At 39.9% G+C, this 17,633-nt stretch overlaps 1 protein-coding gene across 1 annotated transcript in view; it reads right to left on the bottom strand.

The window, feature by feature from the left end:
* SPOCK1 (SPARC (osteonectin), cwcv and kazal like domains proteoglycan 1) overlaps positions 1-17,633 on the bottom strand; it is a 265,682-nt gene that overhangs the window by 50,278 nt on the left and 197,771 nt on the right. The window contains exon 5 of the mRNA XM_029962976.1: positions 6,314-6,428. Coding sequence (XP_029818836.1) covers positions 6,314-6,428 — 115 coding nt within the window. The remainder of the gene's footprint in view (positions 1-6,313; positions 6,429-17,633) is intronic.

Here is a 17,633-nt window from a genome sequence, read left to right as displayed (position 1 = left end):
GACACAGTTATTTTTATGCAGTTCCTGTCTCCTGCTGCTGTCTGGGATTAGTTTTTACTTAGCAGTGATGAAGAATTGTCTCATGTCCTGGTTCAACCTCAAAAATTCCGACAGGAATTGGGGCTGGATGTTATTCTACCGGCATGTTACCTTGTTAAAGAGCTGCATTTACCAGAAGTGCAGGTGCTGTGCTGGTCCCACAGCCAGCATCCTTTCAGCCAGCACCAAAGTGAACAGCACGCTGCTCCCAGGGCTGCCTTGCCCTCCTTCCTGTCAGTTCTGCCTCTAAAGCAGAAGTTGTCTGCTATATTTTGGAGCCTGCTGTAATTTGATCAAACCCAAGGAAAGCCATGCCAAAAAAGTGACAGCTAGTCAATGGATGGTGTGGTCCCTAACTTGTTATCTGTCTGGGGTCTGCTGTAATCAATGCTGCCCTGCCCAGCTCCAAAACCTCAGAGCCAGATCAAAACACAAAACTTCTGCAGGGGACAGTTCTGCCTCCTTTACAAGTTCATGTCAAAGCAGGCTTCATATATAGCCCTGAGTGCTATCTGTGTATAATTACTCAAAGTTTAAAAAATATTTTAATTCATACTCTGGTAGAAAAGCCTTGAGCCATCACAGGTCCAAACCTGAATTTACTCTCAAGCCTGACCAAGCTTTTGGGGTGGGAGATTCTCCTGTACAACACAGTTATGATGGAAAATACAGCAGCCTGAAAACATGCATTCCATTTCTATTGTATAAATACTTTACACATATATTTCAAAATCTCAGTATGTGCAGGTTGAATGGTGCTGAAGAATCCTGCAGAATTTGCTCAAATTGCAAACATCAAAAATCACTTTTATATCTCTTTGTATTCTTTCTTTGCAAAGGTTTGAGCCTTTCAACTGTACCATTATAGCTGTTCACACCTAAATCCTCCATCACATACTGGTGAAAGAGAAATTGAGACTTCTCGATTCAATTATAAAGTTTACAATTCCCATTATATGTTGGCTAATTATACAGTCTCAGCCAGCTGTATTTGGGGAGAGGAAAAACATGAATTCTATAACCAGCCTTTCCCTCATAAGCTCCTGCTTTTGTCTGGTGCACAAAGGTGCATGTGAGGTCAAGCAGCAGAACAAAACACCCCCCAGCCACCACTGCTTTGCTCTTTTTTCTGACCCTGACAAGAACTTGATTTTGCTGCCTCAGTCCTGAAGCTTTTGTTTGCTTTTGCTTCCAAGAGGGTTGGGTGACAGCAACAGCCACCCATGGAGGGGGATCTGTTCTTTCCTGCTCTCTCACTTCCTTTAAATAAATATTAACTGGGTGCAGACACTTCACTACTCACAAATAATGTCTTGCAGAAATGCAAAAAAATTAATCTTTCGTGTTTTCAGGAAAGGAACAAAGTCTGATTTGCCTGAGTGAAAGCTTGCAGGCAAAATAATAGCATTGATAATAGCAACAATTATTATTTAGAGAAACTACATAACTCAAGTTTGCTTGAGTAAGGTAATTTCAGCAAGTAACAAATTAAACTGAATCACAGTATTCATACAGAAAATTTTGGAGCAAAAATGTCAGATCCTGCATAGCTAATAAACCTACTATTTACTGATGAAGTCCAGAAGAAAAAATGCCTCCTAGTTTTCATGGGATATACTAAAGCTTTGAAACTCTTGGTAATCTCGATTTTAGAATGCTTTTGTCTTGCCATTCCCACAGTTTGAGATTCAAGTAAGTAATTTAAAAACCTATGTGGAAATTCAGTGTGAGGAAGAGTCTTTTTTTTCAAAGCTAAAGCCACAAAAGGGAAAATTTCCTGGCAAATCTGAACCAATTTCAACTCAACCATGTTCATGACTCATCCTTCATCTTCATAAACTTTAAAATGATGCACTCTGCAGTCATGAAAACCCGTGAACAGCAATTTGAAACAGAAATATTTGCTGAAAGTGGATTTCAGGACTTTAAGTTCTTTTAGTTGTCAGTCATTCAGACACAAGAAGCGATACAACTCATTTGGGCAATAAGACCGTGATTTCTTCAAATGAACTTCATGCACCGAGTGCTCTTTTTATAAAGGAATGGAACATTAGACCTTCTCATCCATCACACCCAATAGAGCTGGTACTTAAATGCTACAATTTATACCCTAAACAAGGTAGATTCTTGGTCAAGCTTGCCAAGACCTATCCCTGTAACTTAAAAACATGTCCCTTGGTTCCCTTTTGAAATTTAAACAACGCTCGGTATATTTGAATACATTTGCTTCTGCCTATTGACCTTACATTCCCCTTATCAAGATAATAGAATTTCCTTAGAAGTTGCCTTGGGCATTTCTGCAAGGTCAAAAGCACACAATGCACAGACAGGGATAAACCTACTTTGAATTACTGCATCCATTCATGCTCCAGTGGCTCTGCAACCCTGATGGCAACAAACCGAGCCTGTGTTGGGAGCACAGCACCTAACTTAGAAAACACAGGAGGGCATGGGCAGAAGGAGCCCTGACATGCTGTTACACATTTACCATCCTGCCTGAGCACCTGCACCACTGACACACAACAGACAGGACTCACAGAGCTGTGGGGGAAGTTGGCAGAACCACATTATTGCAACCACAAATTCACATTTGCCATGAGGACCCAGCCAGTGCACAGTGTTGGCTTTTTGATAGAGTGAACAGCACATTCAGGGGAAAAAATCTCTCCCTCTGTCAGTAGGTTCTGAAGAACTGAAACTGGGTGTTTCTCATCTGAAGTCCTTTATTTATGGTGGGGTTTTAGAAGATTAATCTGGTCTCAAAATAAGTTATGCTTGATGAGGACTCTAGTTAATATTGAAGAGGTACCTGAAGACACCAGCAGGCAAGATTCTGTGTCTTAAATGATTTCTGTCACTTACATTCAACACAGACTCAGTTTCTAGTCCTTTTTTTTGTTGTTGTTGTTGAAACTACAGCCTTATTAATTTTTTAGCATTAAATAATAGGTCACACACACTCTGGAAGGGCAGGTAACCTCAGGGCAGATTGCAGCTCAACCTTTGGGTAGTAGACTTGAAAATCTGCAGCTCTCATGGAAGCATACTGTAGAGCTGGGGTACTGCTGTGAGTTATGAAGCATATCAAATGTTTTGATAAATCAAAGGAATCTAAATGGTCTAAAAAAGGAAATAGTAAAAGTATTAGGGTTCATCTTCTTTTCCAAAATATTCCATTAGTACCCTCACAGAGACCTGTTTTCTACCTCTGAGACTTCATTTCAGAATTCCACTTAAGAAAATGAAGAACATGATCCTGCCATCTCTTTGAAGATTTAACTTTATGGTAGAAAGATTTTATTGTTGTTATTTGCCATTAAAGGTAATAATTCTGGTGCAGTTTTCTTTTGCTAGCATTTGCGTTATTCTGTTAATGTCTCCACAGTCGCAGTTGGCACTATCAAAGGAATTCCAATTTTTAACATGATTTTCATCCTCAAAGCAGGGATGTTTTCCGGGGAGCTCAGGGAGGAGGAAGGAATAGGACTCAGACACTGCAGTCAGTTGTTACCCCTGAGCACACACACTTGGGTTGCTTCTCTTTGATGCTGCCGCCAATTTTATTCACAAGCGTATTAAAAAATAAAAGGTCACGACATTTAGAATTGCAGCACTCTGGGAATTAAATGTTCCTTTAAATTTTTAATTTCTAGAAGGAATTTATCAGGGAATAATATTTGAATATGATTGAAGGAATGTGTAAAGATTAATGCAAACTGTCTTCGAATTGGACGTTCAAACCACATATGTTTAACCTTGTTGTATAATAGGCATAAAAAAAGTTGATGTGTGAGCTCTAAGATTTCCATTTTGCTGGAAGCATTTACACTGTTATTCTCTTCAGTATTTTTCCACTGACATGTCTGTATAAGGCATGAGGTTTAGCTCTCTATCTTTTTTTACTTAACATTACACTTCACAAACCTGGCAACTAAATAAGGAGCAGAAACCAAGTCCAAGAGTGTGCACAGTTCTTTCATATGAATTCTTATATAAGAAATCAAACTACTGATTTTTAGGCTAAGTCAGCCATATTAATTATACTATTGTACTAGATAAGGAAAACAAAATGATTTTGTGTGAAGACTAGAGATAACACTAAGGTAACAAGTAACAAACTCCGAATAATTCAGTTTGAGACTCCATTTACACTCAGTGGGTCAGCTGGAGAGACAACATCTGAAGAAAGGAAACTGAGGAAGTTAAAGGAAGTCTTTAACTAGAACATCATTGGCACATTCAAAGAACAAGAAGAAAAGCAAGTTATAAAGCCCCTTTGCTATTGATTATTTGATTTTCAAGACCAAACCCTTTCGTGGACACTTCAGCACCTAAAAATAATAATGAAATCCTTGTCACCAGGGCAATGTCAGGAGCACTGCTGGCTCAAGTTTGGCCTCTTGAAAAAGCCTTCAGGAAAGTTGCTCTGCAGATCACTCAATTCATTAAATTAATGCTTTGTTGGCTGGAGTTAAAGTTTTGAGTCAAGCAAAACAAAACCCCGGGTTTCAGAATACATATACCCTGTCAAATTGCATTTATCAAGATAAGGGTTATTAGAATCTTTTTTCTCTTGTGTGAATGAAATTGTAAGCCTAAAATGTCACTGAAGATTTATTAATCTGATACTCTTTCTGATAAGGGCAAAGGAATAGAAAGGGCAAAGAAAAAGAAATATTTCTTGTAGGCTGATAAAGGCTACAAGAAATAGAAAATATGAATAAGGCAATTTATCAGTGGGCACACTGTAACCAGAAGATTCAAGCCACATAAAGCAATACTCAGTTCTATATTGATTTCAGAACATTGCCATCTACAATACCTCGTTGAAGTTTGAAAGCTGGGCAGAAAAACGCCTGCAGTTTTCAAAAAATGAAATAAACCTGGATTTTCAAAATACAGGCTGGAGAAACACTTGTTCCAGAAAGCAGATGGAAGCCTAATGTGAAAACTGGTGCTGTGCTAGAGGATATGGTGTGTGGAGGGAGAACCACCAGCAGGAGCATCAGTGTTTTCAGCTGAAGTGACAGGGCAGAAATGAAGTGACCAGCAGAAATGTTGTTTAAACTTTTCCCCCTGTTTCTGTGCCTGCTGCTGTCAGAACGTGTCCACAGTGGGCAGGAGAAAAAGTGAAGAGAGGTTCCTGGATATCTGGTGTCAAACAGCCCGTTGTTAAAGCTTCGTGTGTTTTATACTCCGTGTGATGTACAAGACAAACACATTTCAGTGCTTAACATGGCAGAGCAAACCCTGTGTAAGTCACCACTTTGGCTTTGTGAGCTGCTGACACAGGAGCCCAGCAGTGAGTTAACCCTCTCAGCTCTCCTGAAAGAGTGGAGACAACACTGGACTTAAAACCAGGCTTAAAAGCAGGTTGATATTCACCTTGCCACAGATGCTCTCACCAGAACATCTGCACTCACACCAGAAAACCACAGCTACAGGTAACAACTTTTTCCTTCTTATTGGCTTTTCCTCATAGCAGGGAGGAAACTCTCAGACAGAACCTGGCCATGACACTTCCCCTCCTGCTGCTGGACTTCTGCTTTTAGTCAGTCTCTTCTGCAAGAGCTAATTCCCTTTGGAAGAGATCACTCCGAGACGGGTTGTACCTGTTTCCTTGGAAAAGGCCCGGGGGAGTGAATTATCTCCCCAGGCTTTCAGACCTGCACAGGGAACTCAGCAGAGAGAAAATGGCCATTTGTGCTGAGGCTGCAACCTTCACCTTTATAGAGCATCATTTCAAATGACTTTGTTACTGAAACAATCTCATACATAAGCACAGACACAGATATCTCTAATATACATTTGCCTTCTAATCATAACATTAATAAAGTAAAGGTTAAAATGATAATTCAGATCCCATGTAATACATACTTTAAATGTGTGACTTTAAATGACTTGTTGGTTAACACACAGGCTACTGATGTTCTTTTACCTCACAAAATAACGAACCATCAAGTAGTATTATTTTCTATCTTATTTTATGATTCTTCAATATTTTCCTTCAGAAGTATTTTCACTAAAAAATGAGACTCATTAGCCAGAACTCAGTTTTCCTATGAGACTCTATCAAGTGGGTGTTAGTTTTGCAGCAGTTAATGTGTTTGAAAGCACTGTTTAGAAAATGATTAGTTGTACCTTACCTTTTTCTCAGAAAGTGTTACACATGTAAAAAAAAAAAAACTAGTTAAAAAAAGTCTTTCTCACATTTTTCTAAGAACATAGCAGGAACCAATTAATCTGCCATAATTTCATTAACAGTTCAACTTACCAGTCTTCTCCACCTTGTGTTTTGAGCTTTCACGTCCTGGAAGGCAGGGGCAGGGCCCTTCACATCGAGCTGTGATGGTTTTGCCAGAAGTACAGGCATGAAACTCCAACTTGCACTAGAATCATTTAAGAAAAAAAAAAAAAAGAAAGAATACTTTTTGAATTAGGACAAGATATAAAAGCAGCAGCAGCTGTGGATTAAATGAGAAATTGCATTATCAGTAATGGCATGGGATTGATTGTAAAACTTCAGTTTCTGTTGCAAATGCCATTGTTTTTATTATTACAGATAACAACAACAGCTACTGCCTATGCATTGTTTTACACAGCACTTCTACATGTGCCTCATAAGGGGTTGTTATCACTCCCTGGCATCTGCAGCATAGAAAGTTGAAACAATTTCTTCCAGATCCCCTAAGAGATGGGTGGCAAAGCTGGGGAGAAAATACAAACCTCCAGAATCCCAAGTGTTTCCTATGCTGCATCATGGTGTGAAATCATGCCCTCTGCTACCACCACTGATTTATTCCTTTGGTATTTTGAGGAGCTGGGAGCTCTCAACTTCCACTGCAAGCAATGGACTTGGTCTGAATAACACCCACAAAGAGATCCCAGCCCTCCAAATAGAGAGAACTGAAGGAAAGCAGCTCATCAGCTGATGAGACTGGTCCTTCAGGGTGTCAGCTTCTCTGAACAAGGAGGAAATTTTAAATGACTCCTACAAATGGCTACAGATTACCTTAAGAGTTACCAGGACCCTTCCTAAAAATAGCCATCCATCGTGCAACCAACCCCAGAAATACAACAAAATTGGTAGAACTGAAGAGTGAGGATTAAACCACGAGTAGCACAGCATAATTCCTTGTATCTGCATATTGTTATTTAGAATCATACTCTACTTTTGCTCCTGAATTCAGTTCCGTTTTTCACCTTCTTCAAGCACTGCTTTTACCAGGTCAGAATCTGAGGGCTTTTAATGCACAGGGGAGTGTTCCTGTGGCTCCCAGGCTGGTGTTCCTCCCCACAGGGAGTGCCTCCCATCAGGGAAAATGGGAATGCTGGGCTATAAAATCCCCTTGATAAGCCTGAGTTCTATTATGGATTAATTCTATGATTCATCCAAAAGCAGGCCAACGCATCCACACAGTGTGACACAGTGAGTTTTGACTCGTGCAGCTCTTCTGGAGGCTGAAGGACACACATCCTGAGACCATGGCATGGCTACAGAAGATGCAGGGGGCAACCAGAGCTCGCTGAGCAGCAGCCACTGCTGAAAAACACACCATCACTCTGTTATTTCGGTAAAGTGAAGGCCAAGAGAACAGAGCAGGACGTTGTTACAAGATAAACACCTCCTGCTTTGAAAGTACTGCAAATATCTCGGCTTTGCCTCTGTTTGTTTTTTGTTAGAAGGGCTCATCTGTGCCCAAGCTTTAATCTGGCAGCAGGAGACCATTATCCATCCTGTGCCTACATCCCATCCTGTTGACATTATCTCCCAGCCATTCTCAGCTTCAATGCACTGAGGTGATTCTGTGCTCTCTCTGATGTTCTACCCTTCTGATTTAGGAAATGCACGGCCACACACAGACGTGTGCAAGCTTAACCTGCATTTTACACTAAGTTCTTGCAAGGCTGCAGGGAACATATTTACTTATTTGTCATCTGTTTGCTCCACAAATACACTTTGCACAGAGCACAAAGGCAAGAGAAAGCACATCAGAAGGAAAGGAGAACACTCCCCGAGTGCAGTCCTGAAGGCAACTTTGCAGCATATTCTGATAGTCAATGAGAGCACGGGCATAAATCTTCTCCCTGCAGCTGGAGTTGATCATTTAATCCCTTACAGAACATCAATTACTTACATATTTTATTATGCATAATAAATGTAAATTATGTATCTAAGCATTGGAAATTATACTTCAAATACCACCTTTAAGATGGCACAGCCTGTTTCAAGCCCGCGTGGTTAAGAAAGAAAGAGTTTTATACTTAGAAACAGCAAGGCAAGTTTTTCCTCAGCTTTCCATATATGATTGTTAAAAATGACAATCAAAAAGGTAAAAATAAACCAAAAAAAGGAACTGCTTAAAAGGGCTCTATTAACTGAGGGCAAGGAGAAGAGCTAAATTTGAAGACTGCAATGGTACAGTCACATATGAATAAGTGTACACAGGTGATTAACCACATCACATTCCCACCACACTTGTTTGAGATGTTTGATGTTGGGGGTTGAAGATTAATTTTAAATATGAAGAAAATTTTAAATATTAAATTAGGGTAACACTGATTAATTTTCAACACCCAATGACTGTATATAACTGTTTATTCCTTCCCTTATGAAAAACATGGAGATACTTACTTTCCATAGGATGGTGTGCTTACTCACTGTAGTAACCTACATGAGTAGCTCAACTTTGGATTTAATGACATTGCCTAAGTGATGTTCAGAGGCAGAGAGGCCACAGAGATGTCTTGTGGAACAATAATGACATTTTTTTGAGTATTCTGCCACTGGAACTACACTCTACAAGGAGCCTGCTGGCTTTCTCCAGACCATGGACAATAAAATGATACACAGTACATGGACAAAGAGTAAATGAAGGAATGATCCAAACTATCAGCCTTTCACACCAAAGGGACATTACATATTTCACAGAGAGGAGTCACAAAGCCTCTTGCAGTGATTGTACACAGGACTCACTGGGAGCTGCCCACAGTTTGGGGCTGGTCCCTGTGATTTCAGGGATTGCTGGTAGGATTGGATGTGCCTTGTGCTGAGCTGCTCTAGTAGAGCTCCCTGGGTCTTTGCAAGCTTTCTATTTGTCTGCTGCCTCCCCAGTGTGTGAACTGCATTTGTTTACTCTGAACCCCAAGGCCCACATAAACATCTCCAAACTATTTTACTGCAAATGGAAAAGCAGCTCTGTTATTTGTTGCTAAATGTATATGGAGATCAATAAAATATATGAGGGGAGAAATGGTTGAACATATTCATGGAAAATTCATAAATTAATTTATTCAACTAAGATGGGGGAAATTACTGCAGAGTGTGTTTTGGTTAAAGTGTTCCCCTGAGAATCCACTACTCGTATAATGATTCCCTCTTTATTGTCAGTGAATCTACAGCAATGTGTTTTGCATAAGCATTCACATTTGAGGGAGAAAGGAAATAGCTACATAAAATTTATTCCCAGCTATTTTATTCTTGTCTGTTAGTCTCCAGCCTGCAGTCCCTGCTAGAGGAGAATCTAGATATTTTTTTAATGATGTAATAAAACAGTGAATCTCTGCCTTTATACTGGCTTTCAGCATTTGGCAGCCAGGTTTAGATCTAACCTGCAGGTAATATTGTTGAATAAGGTGCTGTGATCTTTCATGTAAGGGTGCCTATTCGGCTGGGGAATGTTTTTGTGGACAGGTTTGTTCAGCCCAGTACATTAATGCCTTGAAGAGCTTTGCATCCTGACACAAGGAACTCATGTATTTGCCTAAAATGCAGCCAAGTACAGCAGCATGTCCTGGCCCTGACAGCACCTTTCACTGACAACAGGATACCCTGAGCTGGAAGTGACTCATGAGGATCATTAAAGACCAGCTCCTGATTGATTCATGAGTCAAAAATCTACAATTGAAAATTTCTTGTAGTTGCACCAACTGGGGAGAAAGTGCTAAGTTTCAAACTTCTTGTGCTTCTGCCATTAACTGAATGTGAATTAAACAGGGGAGGACATGGGAATTAGCAGACAATACACTTGGCAAAGATAAATATGAAGTCTCTTTTGAGAAAGAATGAAATTTTAAATGGGAGGTTAAATTTTATAGTGTATTAATTAAAATGTATGTTAAAGCCCTGAAATATTATATCATGTTAATAGCAGTGGTTCTAAACCTCTGTTGTTGAACAGTGCTCTTGCCTGGAGGACACTGCATTTTTAGCACCCTACAGCTTTTTATGTTTTCACCAAGGAAGATTTCAGGGCAGTGTTTGGTTTATGGTGCATCTTTTGTTCACTCACAATATGTCTCTTCCAAACTACACATACAAATAACAAAAGCTCATTATTTTCCACCTTATCTTTTACCTAGTACCTGCCACAGGCAGAAGCTCAAACTTCCTGAAATTACAGCATGTATATATTTTTAGTCCAGAGTTTTTTGATATCAGTAGCTTTTTTGTACCTATCTGTCCTAGCAGATAATTAGAATCCATTGGAATTCAGACACCCCTTTGAGAGGGGCTGTTTGTTTACAAGCTTTAGAGCAGTGCTTGCCAGTGCTTCCATAGCAAGGATTCTTATCACTATTTTCTTTATAAGCTGCTTCTTCCAGTTTTCATCAGATGGGAAAAAAACCAACAAACAACAACCACCATATTTGGAACACATTCAGACCAAGTGTGGATTTTTTTAAGTTGTCACAATAAAAGGAAAAGTTCAGCATCTTTTCTCCAAATCCCAAAAGAAATGGCATATGGTGCACTCCCATTGCACCCTGCTGGACACACACTCAAAGCTTTAATGGGGATTCTCCAAACTTTTCAGGCTCTTAAAACCTGAAATCCGGAAAACAGTTTATTCCACCACTGGTATGGATGCATGCAAAAAAAAAAAATTAAAAAAATATCATCTGTTTTCTATTAGAACAGCTACAAGGAGAGCATACAGCACTTAATCTTTGCAATAAAAGCTGTACATAGATAACTTAAAATCCTTGAGCTCTAATTAGGAGCTTTGTTCTCCTTCTGAGAATACAGAGCTGCTGCTGATATTAATAGGAGTTATGCATGCATACCAGTGGTGGAATAAACTCTAATTAACACAACCAATCTATTGTGTAAATACAGATTGAGACCTTTTTAAAACGTGTGCTAGCTCTGGCTTTGAAGCAGATGTTGTAGCTGATGGGCTCAGAAATTCCCCTTTCTGCAAGGAATGACATGAAGGACCCTGTCATGTCTCAGGTAAACAACAAATATTTGAGAAAGTCTCATTGCAAACTGAGCTGACAGGCTGGTGGTTCATAATCTAGAAAAAGGACAGCTTCCAGGTGGAGGGGCAGGAGGAGAGAGAGCCAGGTTGCAAGGCACTGATATTAAATAGGCTGAACAGATTTGTGCAGCCAAATGCAGTAACACCAAAAGGTCTCACACAGCGAAGCTCCAAGGACCAGAAATTGCTCCACACTCCCCAGCTCTGCCCTCTGCAGTCCTGCAGCTCTAATGAGGGAGGGCTGGAAGACTTTGCCCTCGGGGTAAAATCACCACAGAACAGAAGGGAAGTGTGAGACCCAGGAAATCTTTAAATATCAGGATAAATCAGCACGTCAGTAACTTTGCCAACTGCAGGTGCTCCAAGCACGCTGCTCGGGTGCTTAAAATGAGGACTGCCAATTTTAAGACTTTAAAATTTAACACAATTTTTTTAAAATTTAATTTAAAAAATTTCAGCTGCATTTTTTTGTTAGATCCCAGCCATATCTAATCAGTCATTTAAATGTTTTTGACTATTACAACATAAGTTTAAACAACCAACTACCATCTCCAGAGCAACTGGAAAACCAGGAGGTTCATCTTCTAAGAAGAAATAATCGATTCCTGGGCTTCAGAAAATAACAGACTGAGTTGCAAGAGGCAGCAACCATGCAATTCAGGATGGCATTAATTGCATATTTAGTGGCTCTGCATTATAATTAGAACTGTGCACACCTCCCTAAAATTAGGCTTCAACTTCTCAGCAGAACAGAAGGGGATCCTTCTTTTCATCAGGCAAAGACAAAGAGTTGTTTTAGAAAACAGAGAGCCTGATTGCTCAGCAGAGGGTCAGCTCTGCCCCAAAGCACAGTCCATGAGTTTATAAATAAATAAATACTTCATAAGACAAATATTTAAGACTTCATAAATAAATAAACAAGAACCGTTTCCCAAACTACCCGACAGTTGCAGAGTTAGGAGGGTGATTGCTTGTAGGCACGTTGAGCCATCTCAGGGTTTGAGTGGCAGGGCTGCAAACCAAGCAAATTATCGTGTACTGGTGCTGCTCCAAACTGCCCTCACAGACAGAGCAGAATCAGCTCATTTGGGGATTTCTGGAGAGACAAAATTCCGTTTTCATACAAACCAAACTGCCCCGAGAAACAACCAGCTCAATGTGAAGCAGGAAATTAAAAAAAAAAAAACATTTAATTGCATGAGCTGGATGATATGGCATATAAGGACACTACACTGGGTAGGGAGGTGGAGGATCTTCAAGGGACCATTTACTAATGCAACGTGACAATGAAAACAAATGGTTCCCATTCTATGAGCAAACAAGAAAAGAGTTTCAGGCACCAAAATCTAGTGTGTTATACAGAAATTGAATTTGTGTTTGCAAGTCATTTCGATGCCAGTTCTGGAAACACCCAGGCCCAGGGGTGTGTGGGGATATAGCTCAGCTGGTTTATCATCTTGTAAGAAATTCAGGTCCTCACTGAACCTGACAGGTCTGGAACTTGACACAAGAGCCAATTCATAAGTTGAAACATTTGTGGAATGCTGATTTCAACTTTTCTTTCACTGGCTGATGAGACCAAGAGGAGTTAAACGGGAAATTAAAACAGGTTTTAGTTGGGAATATTTGCAGGATCAGAATCCAAATGCAAATGTAGGCAAGCAATGCTGGTTTATTAAAATATATATATATATATATATATATAGTGCCTTATAACCCATATTCTATATTCACTCTCAAAAGGTTTTCCTATTGCTAAATGTTTACTCCCTTGCCTTCCTGTAGGATTTCCATGACAGCTCACTCCTGATGACCATTTTCTACCTGCACACGGGAGTTTTTGCTTTCCAGTACACTAGTCTGCCACACCTCAAGACATGGACTTTAAAAATCACTTGCCTGTTGCATTTGTTTTCTTTCACCTCTAGATTCCTACTGTATTGCTTTTGTCTCTATGAAATCATTTCCTATCCCTAAATCTTCATAATTATGAGCTGAGAGTTCATTGCTAATAGCACTATTCAAAGTGGAACAAAGCTACTGGTTTGTGTTTTTTTTTTTTTTAATTTTTAATAGACCAAAGCCATCTTAGTTGAGAAGTAAAGAAAATCCCAGAAAAACAATTGGAGACTTGGAACGATCGATGCTGCTTAAAATGTATTTACCATGTAATTGAGATGCATTCTCACTCTGCAGCCATTTACTACTGATCACATGAGAATGATGATTTGTCACTTTTATTTGCTTCAAATTACTAAAGGCAATTTAATTTCTCTCTTGGAGACAACGCATCAGATAACATGAACATAATCAAGAGGTAACGATCTGAGGCTCTGTGCACACACAGATACTCCCTTTACCAGCTAAACAACATATGGCAGAGGGAAGACAACCCAAGACATTCAGATCCCCAAGCACAGGGTTTCCACCCAGTCAATAACATTTTAAGCAGAGCATGTGACTATCCCAGTCTGGATTTCATATGAGGCAATGCTCCATCTACACAGTCATTCCCACATCCATACCTGGACAAAAAGCATCAGCTTTTTGTGACCACTATAAAGGGTAGGCATGTACCCTGCAGGTTTTTAGAGCAATTGGTATGATGGCAATATCCTGGCAGCCCAAAAATCTCTCAACCAACTCTCCCCACCAGTCAGTAACTGCAAGGTGCTTACTATTGTATTTGCAGTTACTTTGAGGTGTCTGGTGCCTCTGACAGTTTATCAGGGATGGGATTGTGACCACTGTGGCTGTGTGGGCTGAGAACAGCTCAACCCTCTCTCTGAGGTTTGTATGTTTACAAATCAAAGTTGCTACTACATCCCTTTCACCCCTGGAAACACTGGTGAACTAGTCTGTTGAATTTGTTCTGTGCTGCCTATTCCTCCTTTAGCAACCCTGGCACAAATAAGAAGCAACACTAAAATTGGAGTGTCATGTTGCCCAGAGAAGCTGTGGCTGCCCCATCCTTGTTCAAGACCAGGCTGGATGGGGCTCTGAGCAACCTGGTCCAGTGAAAGGTGTCCCTGCCCATGGAGGAGGGGTTGGAACGAGATGTTCTCTAAATTCCCCTCCAACCTAAACCATTTCATGATTCTATGCTCTTAAAACTCACTGCATTTTTATTTCTGGAGTCAATAAAAAATGGTGTTGGGGAAAAGGACAGAGATACAGTTAAAGAGCACCCTGGCTTGTTTGACAACTTGGTGGTGTAGTAAGCAGCAATCTCATTAGTTCACTTGTGCTACCAGTCATAGGCCAAACACACCATCAAGTCCTAGAGTCCCTCTAGAAAACTGGAAATGTGAGTGAGTTTTTCCGGCATGTGTGCTTGGTTTTCAAATGTATCATCATTTTCTAACCAAACTCAGTCTTTGCACGTGAGAGGTGAAGGTCAGTCTGACTTTTTCTGTTCCCAAATAACAACTTATTCCTCGATAATAAACGTCAGGAGGCCAATCCTCTTCTCCAGAATAGTTATCCCATCCTTTCTCAGCACATCTGTTAACTAGTTCACAATAGGTTTGCTCAGATTTTACTGACCACGTTGTGGTCCCAGCAGTGTTCATTCCTCATTGTTGATGTATGAAATGTACAGTATCAAGCAAACTTTCAGATCTCAGGGAGAGTTTTTCTCTGTTGTTTACAGACAGAGCAACTCTGAAGTGTAAGTACAATTATAAAACACACAGCATCCTGCGGGGCCACAGCTCTGGCTGCTTTCAGAACAGCAACAAGATTGAAGTGCTAAGAATGCCAGCTTATTTTTTTTTTTTTTAATTGAGTTCTCAGAATTTTTATTTTGTGAAGAATAAATCAAAACAAAAGCCAAGCTGAAGCCTCGATGCTAAGAAGCCTGAAACAAAACACTTGACAGTTACCAGCAAAGAAGCTTTAGGAATGTCTTTTGGAGCGTAGCAACCAAGGGAGGGTAAGCAGGCTAAAGCTTTGAAGTCTCTGATTTCTAAAGAAGACAATAGAAGCAACAAGAAATTTAAAAAAAAAAAAAAAAAGGAAAACCCCATACCCCAGGCCTAGTTCAATGCTCACTGAATGGACTGGCTGTGAAAGACACCCATACAAAGAAAGCAGAATTAGTCTGTTTGCTCAGAAATCAAGTAAGCACAGCTAATCCTTTTGCAGTGTTATCCTGTTTTGGCCTTTAATAAATCTGCTTCAAATTAAAGATGTACCCAGGCCAAGAAACACCTCCTTTGATGTTTTAAATGGCTCAAACAAGCTGTTTGTTAGGAAAAGCTCAAAATATGAATTCTGAAAAAAAAAGAAAAAACAAATCCTTCTTCTGTGCCAAGGGGCTGGCACCTCGCAGGAAGGTCAGAGCATTTAAGGTCACAACTGTCCAGCACCTCAAGAATTGGTGCATCTTGTGACCATGTATTAAGGGAAGAGATCCTGAAATACAAGTCTCTTACAAAGTTAGTTGCCCAAAAGCAGCTGATCCCCTTGTTTTACAACCATTGCATTACATCATTAAGATACTGGAATAAGGAATTTTACATTTGAACTGAATGCAGGCATGCAGCTTGGAACAAGGTAACTAAATTACTGCAAATGATATTTGTATTAAGGCTTGTATAATTAGCTGTGAGTTGGCATAATAAACTCTACAATTTTCTTGTTTCCTCTTCCCATCAAGAACACAACTTTCAACGCTTGAATTGTATCAGACAATTCATGATGTAAACAACTGAGTTTTCTCCTATTTTAACCTTGGCTGCAGAAGGAAGGACTTTAATACTGGCTTTACATACAAAATGTACAACAGGCCAGTTGAACTCCCAACAAGAGTAATCAGGTTGTCCTCAGTGCAGGAGTGGATATAATTGATGGGTTTTTAAGTTCCGACCGTCACATGCCAATTTGTTTGATTTGGCAGCCACAACTGTGATTCTAATCAAGTTAGAAAGGCAGCCCTGTGATTACCATCATCAAGATTGGTAGCTTTCCCAAAAGGAACCAATACTGTGTTTGCAATCCTGACTGATTGCTGACTTCCCTTCAAAGGGAGTGTTTTTCCTCAGAAGCATCCACAGCACAGGGCAGATCTCCAGTCAGACAGCTCAAGGACAGAAAACTACCCAAACTTTGTTGCTTTATGCTTTGATCATCCCCTTCCATGGAAATTGTTGCAGCTTTAGAGGGAGGCATAAAAACTTCCTGGAATTTTCCATAAGCCAAATAAACATGCAGATTCTGCAGGTGTCAGGGTTAAGTGCAAGGGAGACAAATGTTCCATTGTCCTGTGCCCCTTCTCAGTCCTCTGAGGGACTGGACTGGCTAAACAGGGGCAGTGATGGGAGACAGTCATGGTCATAAACCATCCCCTCTCCTCAGGATGTGACCATATTTGCCTTCAATTCCACTGTTCCCTCTGTCACTCTCAGCCACGTGACCTTGATCCTACAGAACCTCAACCAGGCAGATGCACAATTTTCCCTTCAAAGAAAGACCTGCCTCAAACACTTTTTGGCAAAATAATTCGGCCCAGTGGGCACCCACCTTGAAACTTCACAGAGTACTGAATACTCACTGTTTCATTCCCTGCAGAACAACTAAATCCCTCTGTTTAAGACAAGCCAAATTACAAAGTACTCTGGTTCCTTGTTTTCGTCTCTGCATTATTTCCCTTCTTGATGCCTTCTGAATTCTCATTAACCTTTCTGTCAAGATTGCATTAAACATGCCCTGTTAATTCACCATGTTCTTTGAGAAGTCTGACATGGAGATGACAAATGCTTATCTAAAAAAAAACCCCAAAAAAACCCTCTAGTTTAATGAAGTGCATAACAAGAAAAACAAAATTCTAGTTTGCAACGCAGGTTTTATTTCAGCTTTGCTACTTCAGTGAGTTCAGAATGTCTGAATAGCTTCAGCATCTGTCCTTAAGGGAGTAGAAGAAAAGGTCAGGGACTTTCAAGAAATCTTCAAGAACCTCCTCCAAAGTCAAAGCATTTTTGTTATTCTAATATGATATTCTATGGCATACACATCTCCCAAATAAAAACACTTTACAATTAACAGACACTACTCTTACCATAGGCCAGGGCACTACATTTCTCCAAAAAAGTTTATAACTTTGTGGGTATTTCTAATGAGAAGTTGATGCAATCTTGGTGCAACACAAGGTAAGGAATAAACATTTGTATTCTAGTAGGTTTTGTGAGAGGAATACTGTATGTTCTGTAAACACATATTAATCCTTAAAAAAAATCCCAAGGCAGTTTAATTGACTAATATGATGTCAATCATATCAATTAACTGCCTGATGTACTACATCTATTCTATTAAATATTTTTTGAAAAAATA

This window comes from Manacus vitellinus, unplaced genomic scaffold (genome assembly GCF_001715985.3).
Source record: "Manacus vitellinus isolate BGI_N305 unplaced genomic scaffold, ASM171598v3 scaffold_51_pilon, whole genome shotgun sequence".
NCBI classification, from domain to species: domain Eukaryota; kingdom Metazoa; phylum Chordata; class Aves; order Passeriformes; family Pipridae; genus Manacus; species Manacus vitellinus.
Note: the sequence above shows the minus strand (reverse complement) of the source record. Positions and strands in the feature narration are given on the sequence as shown.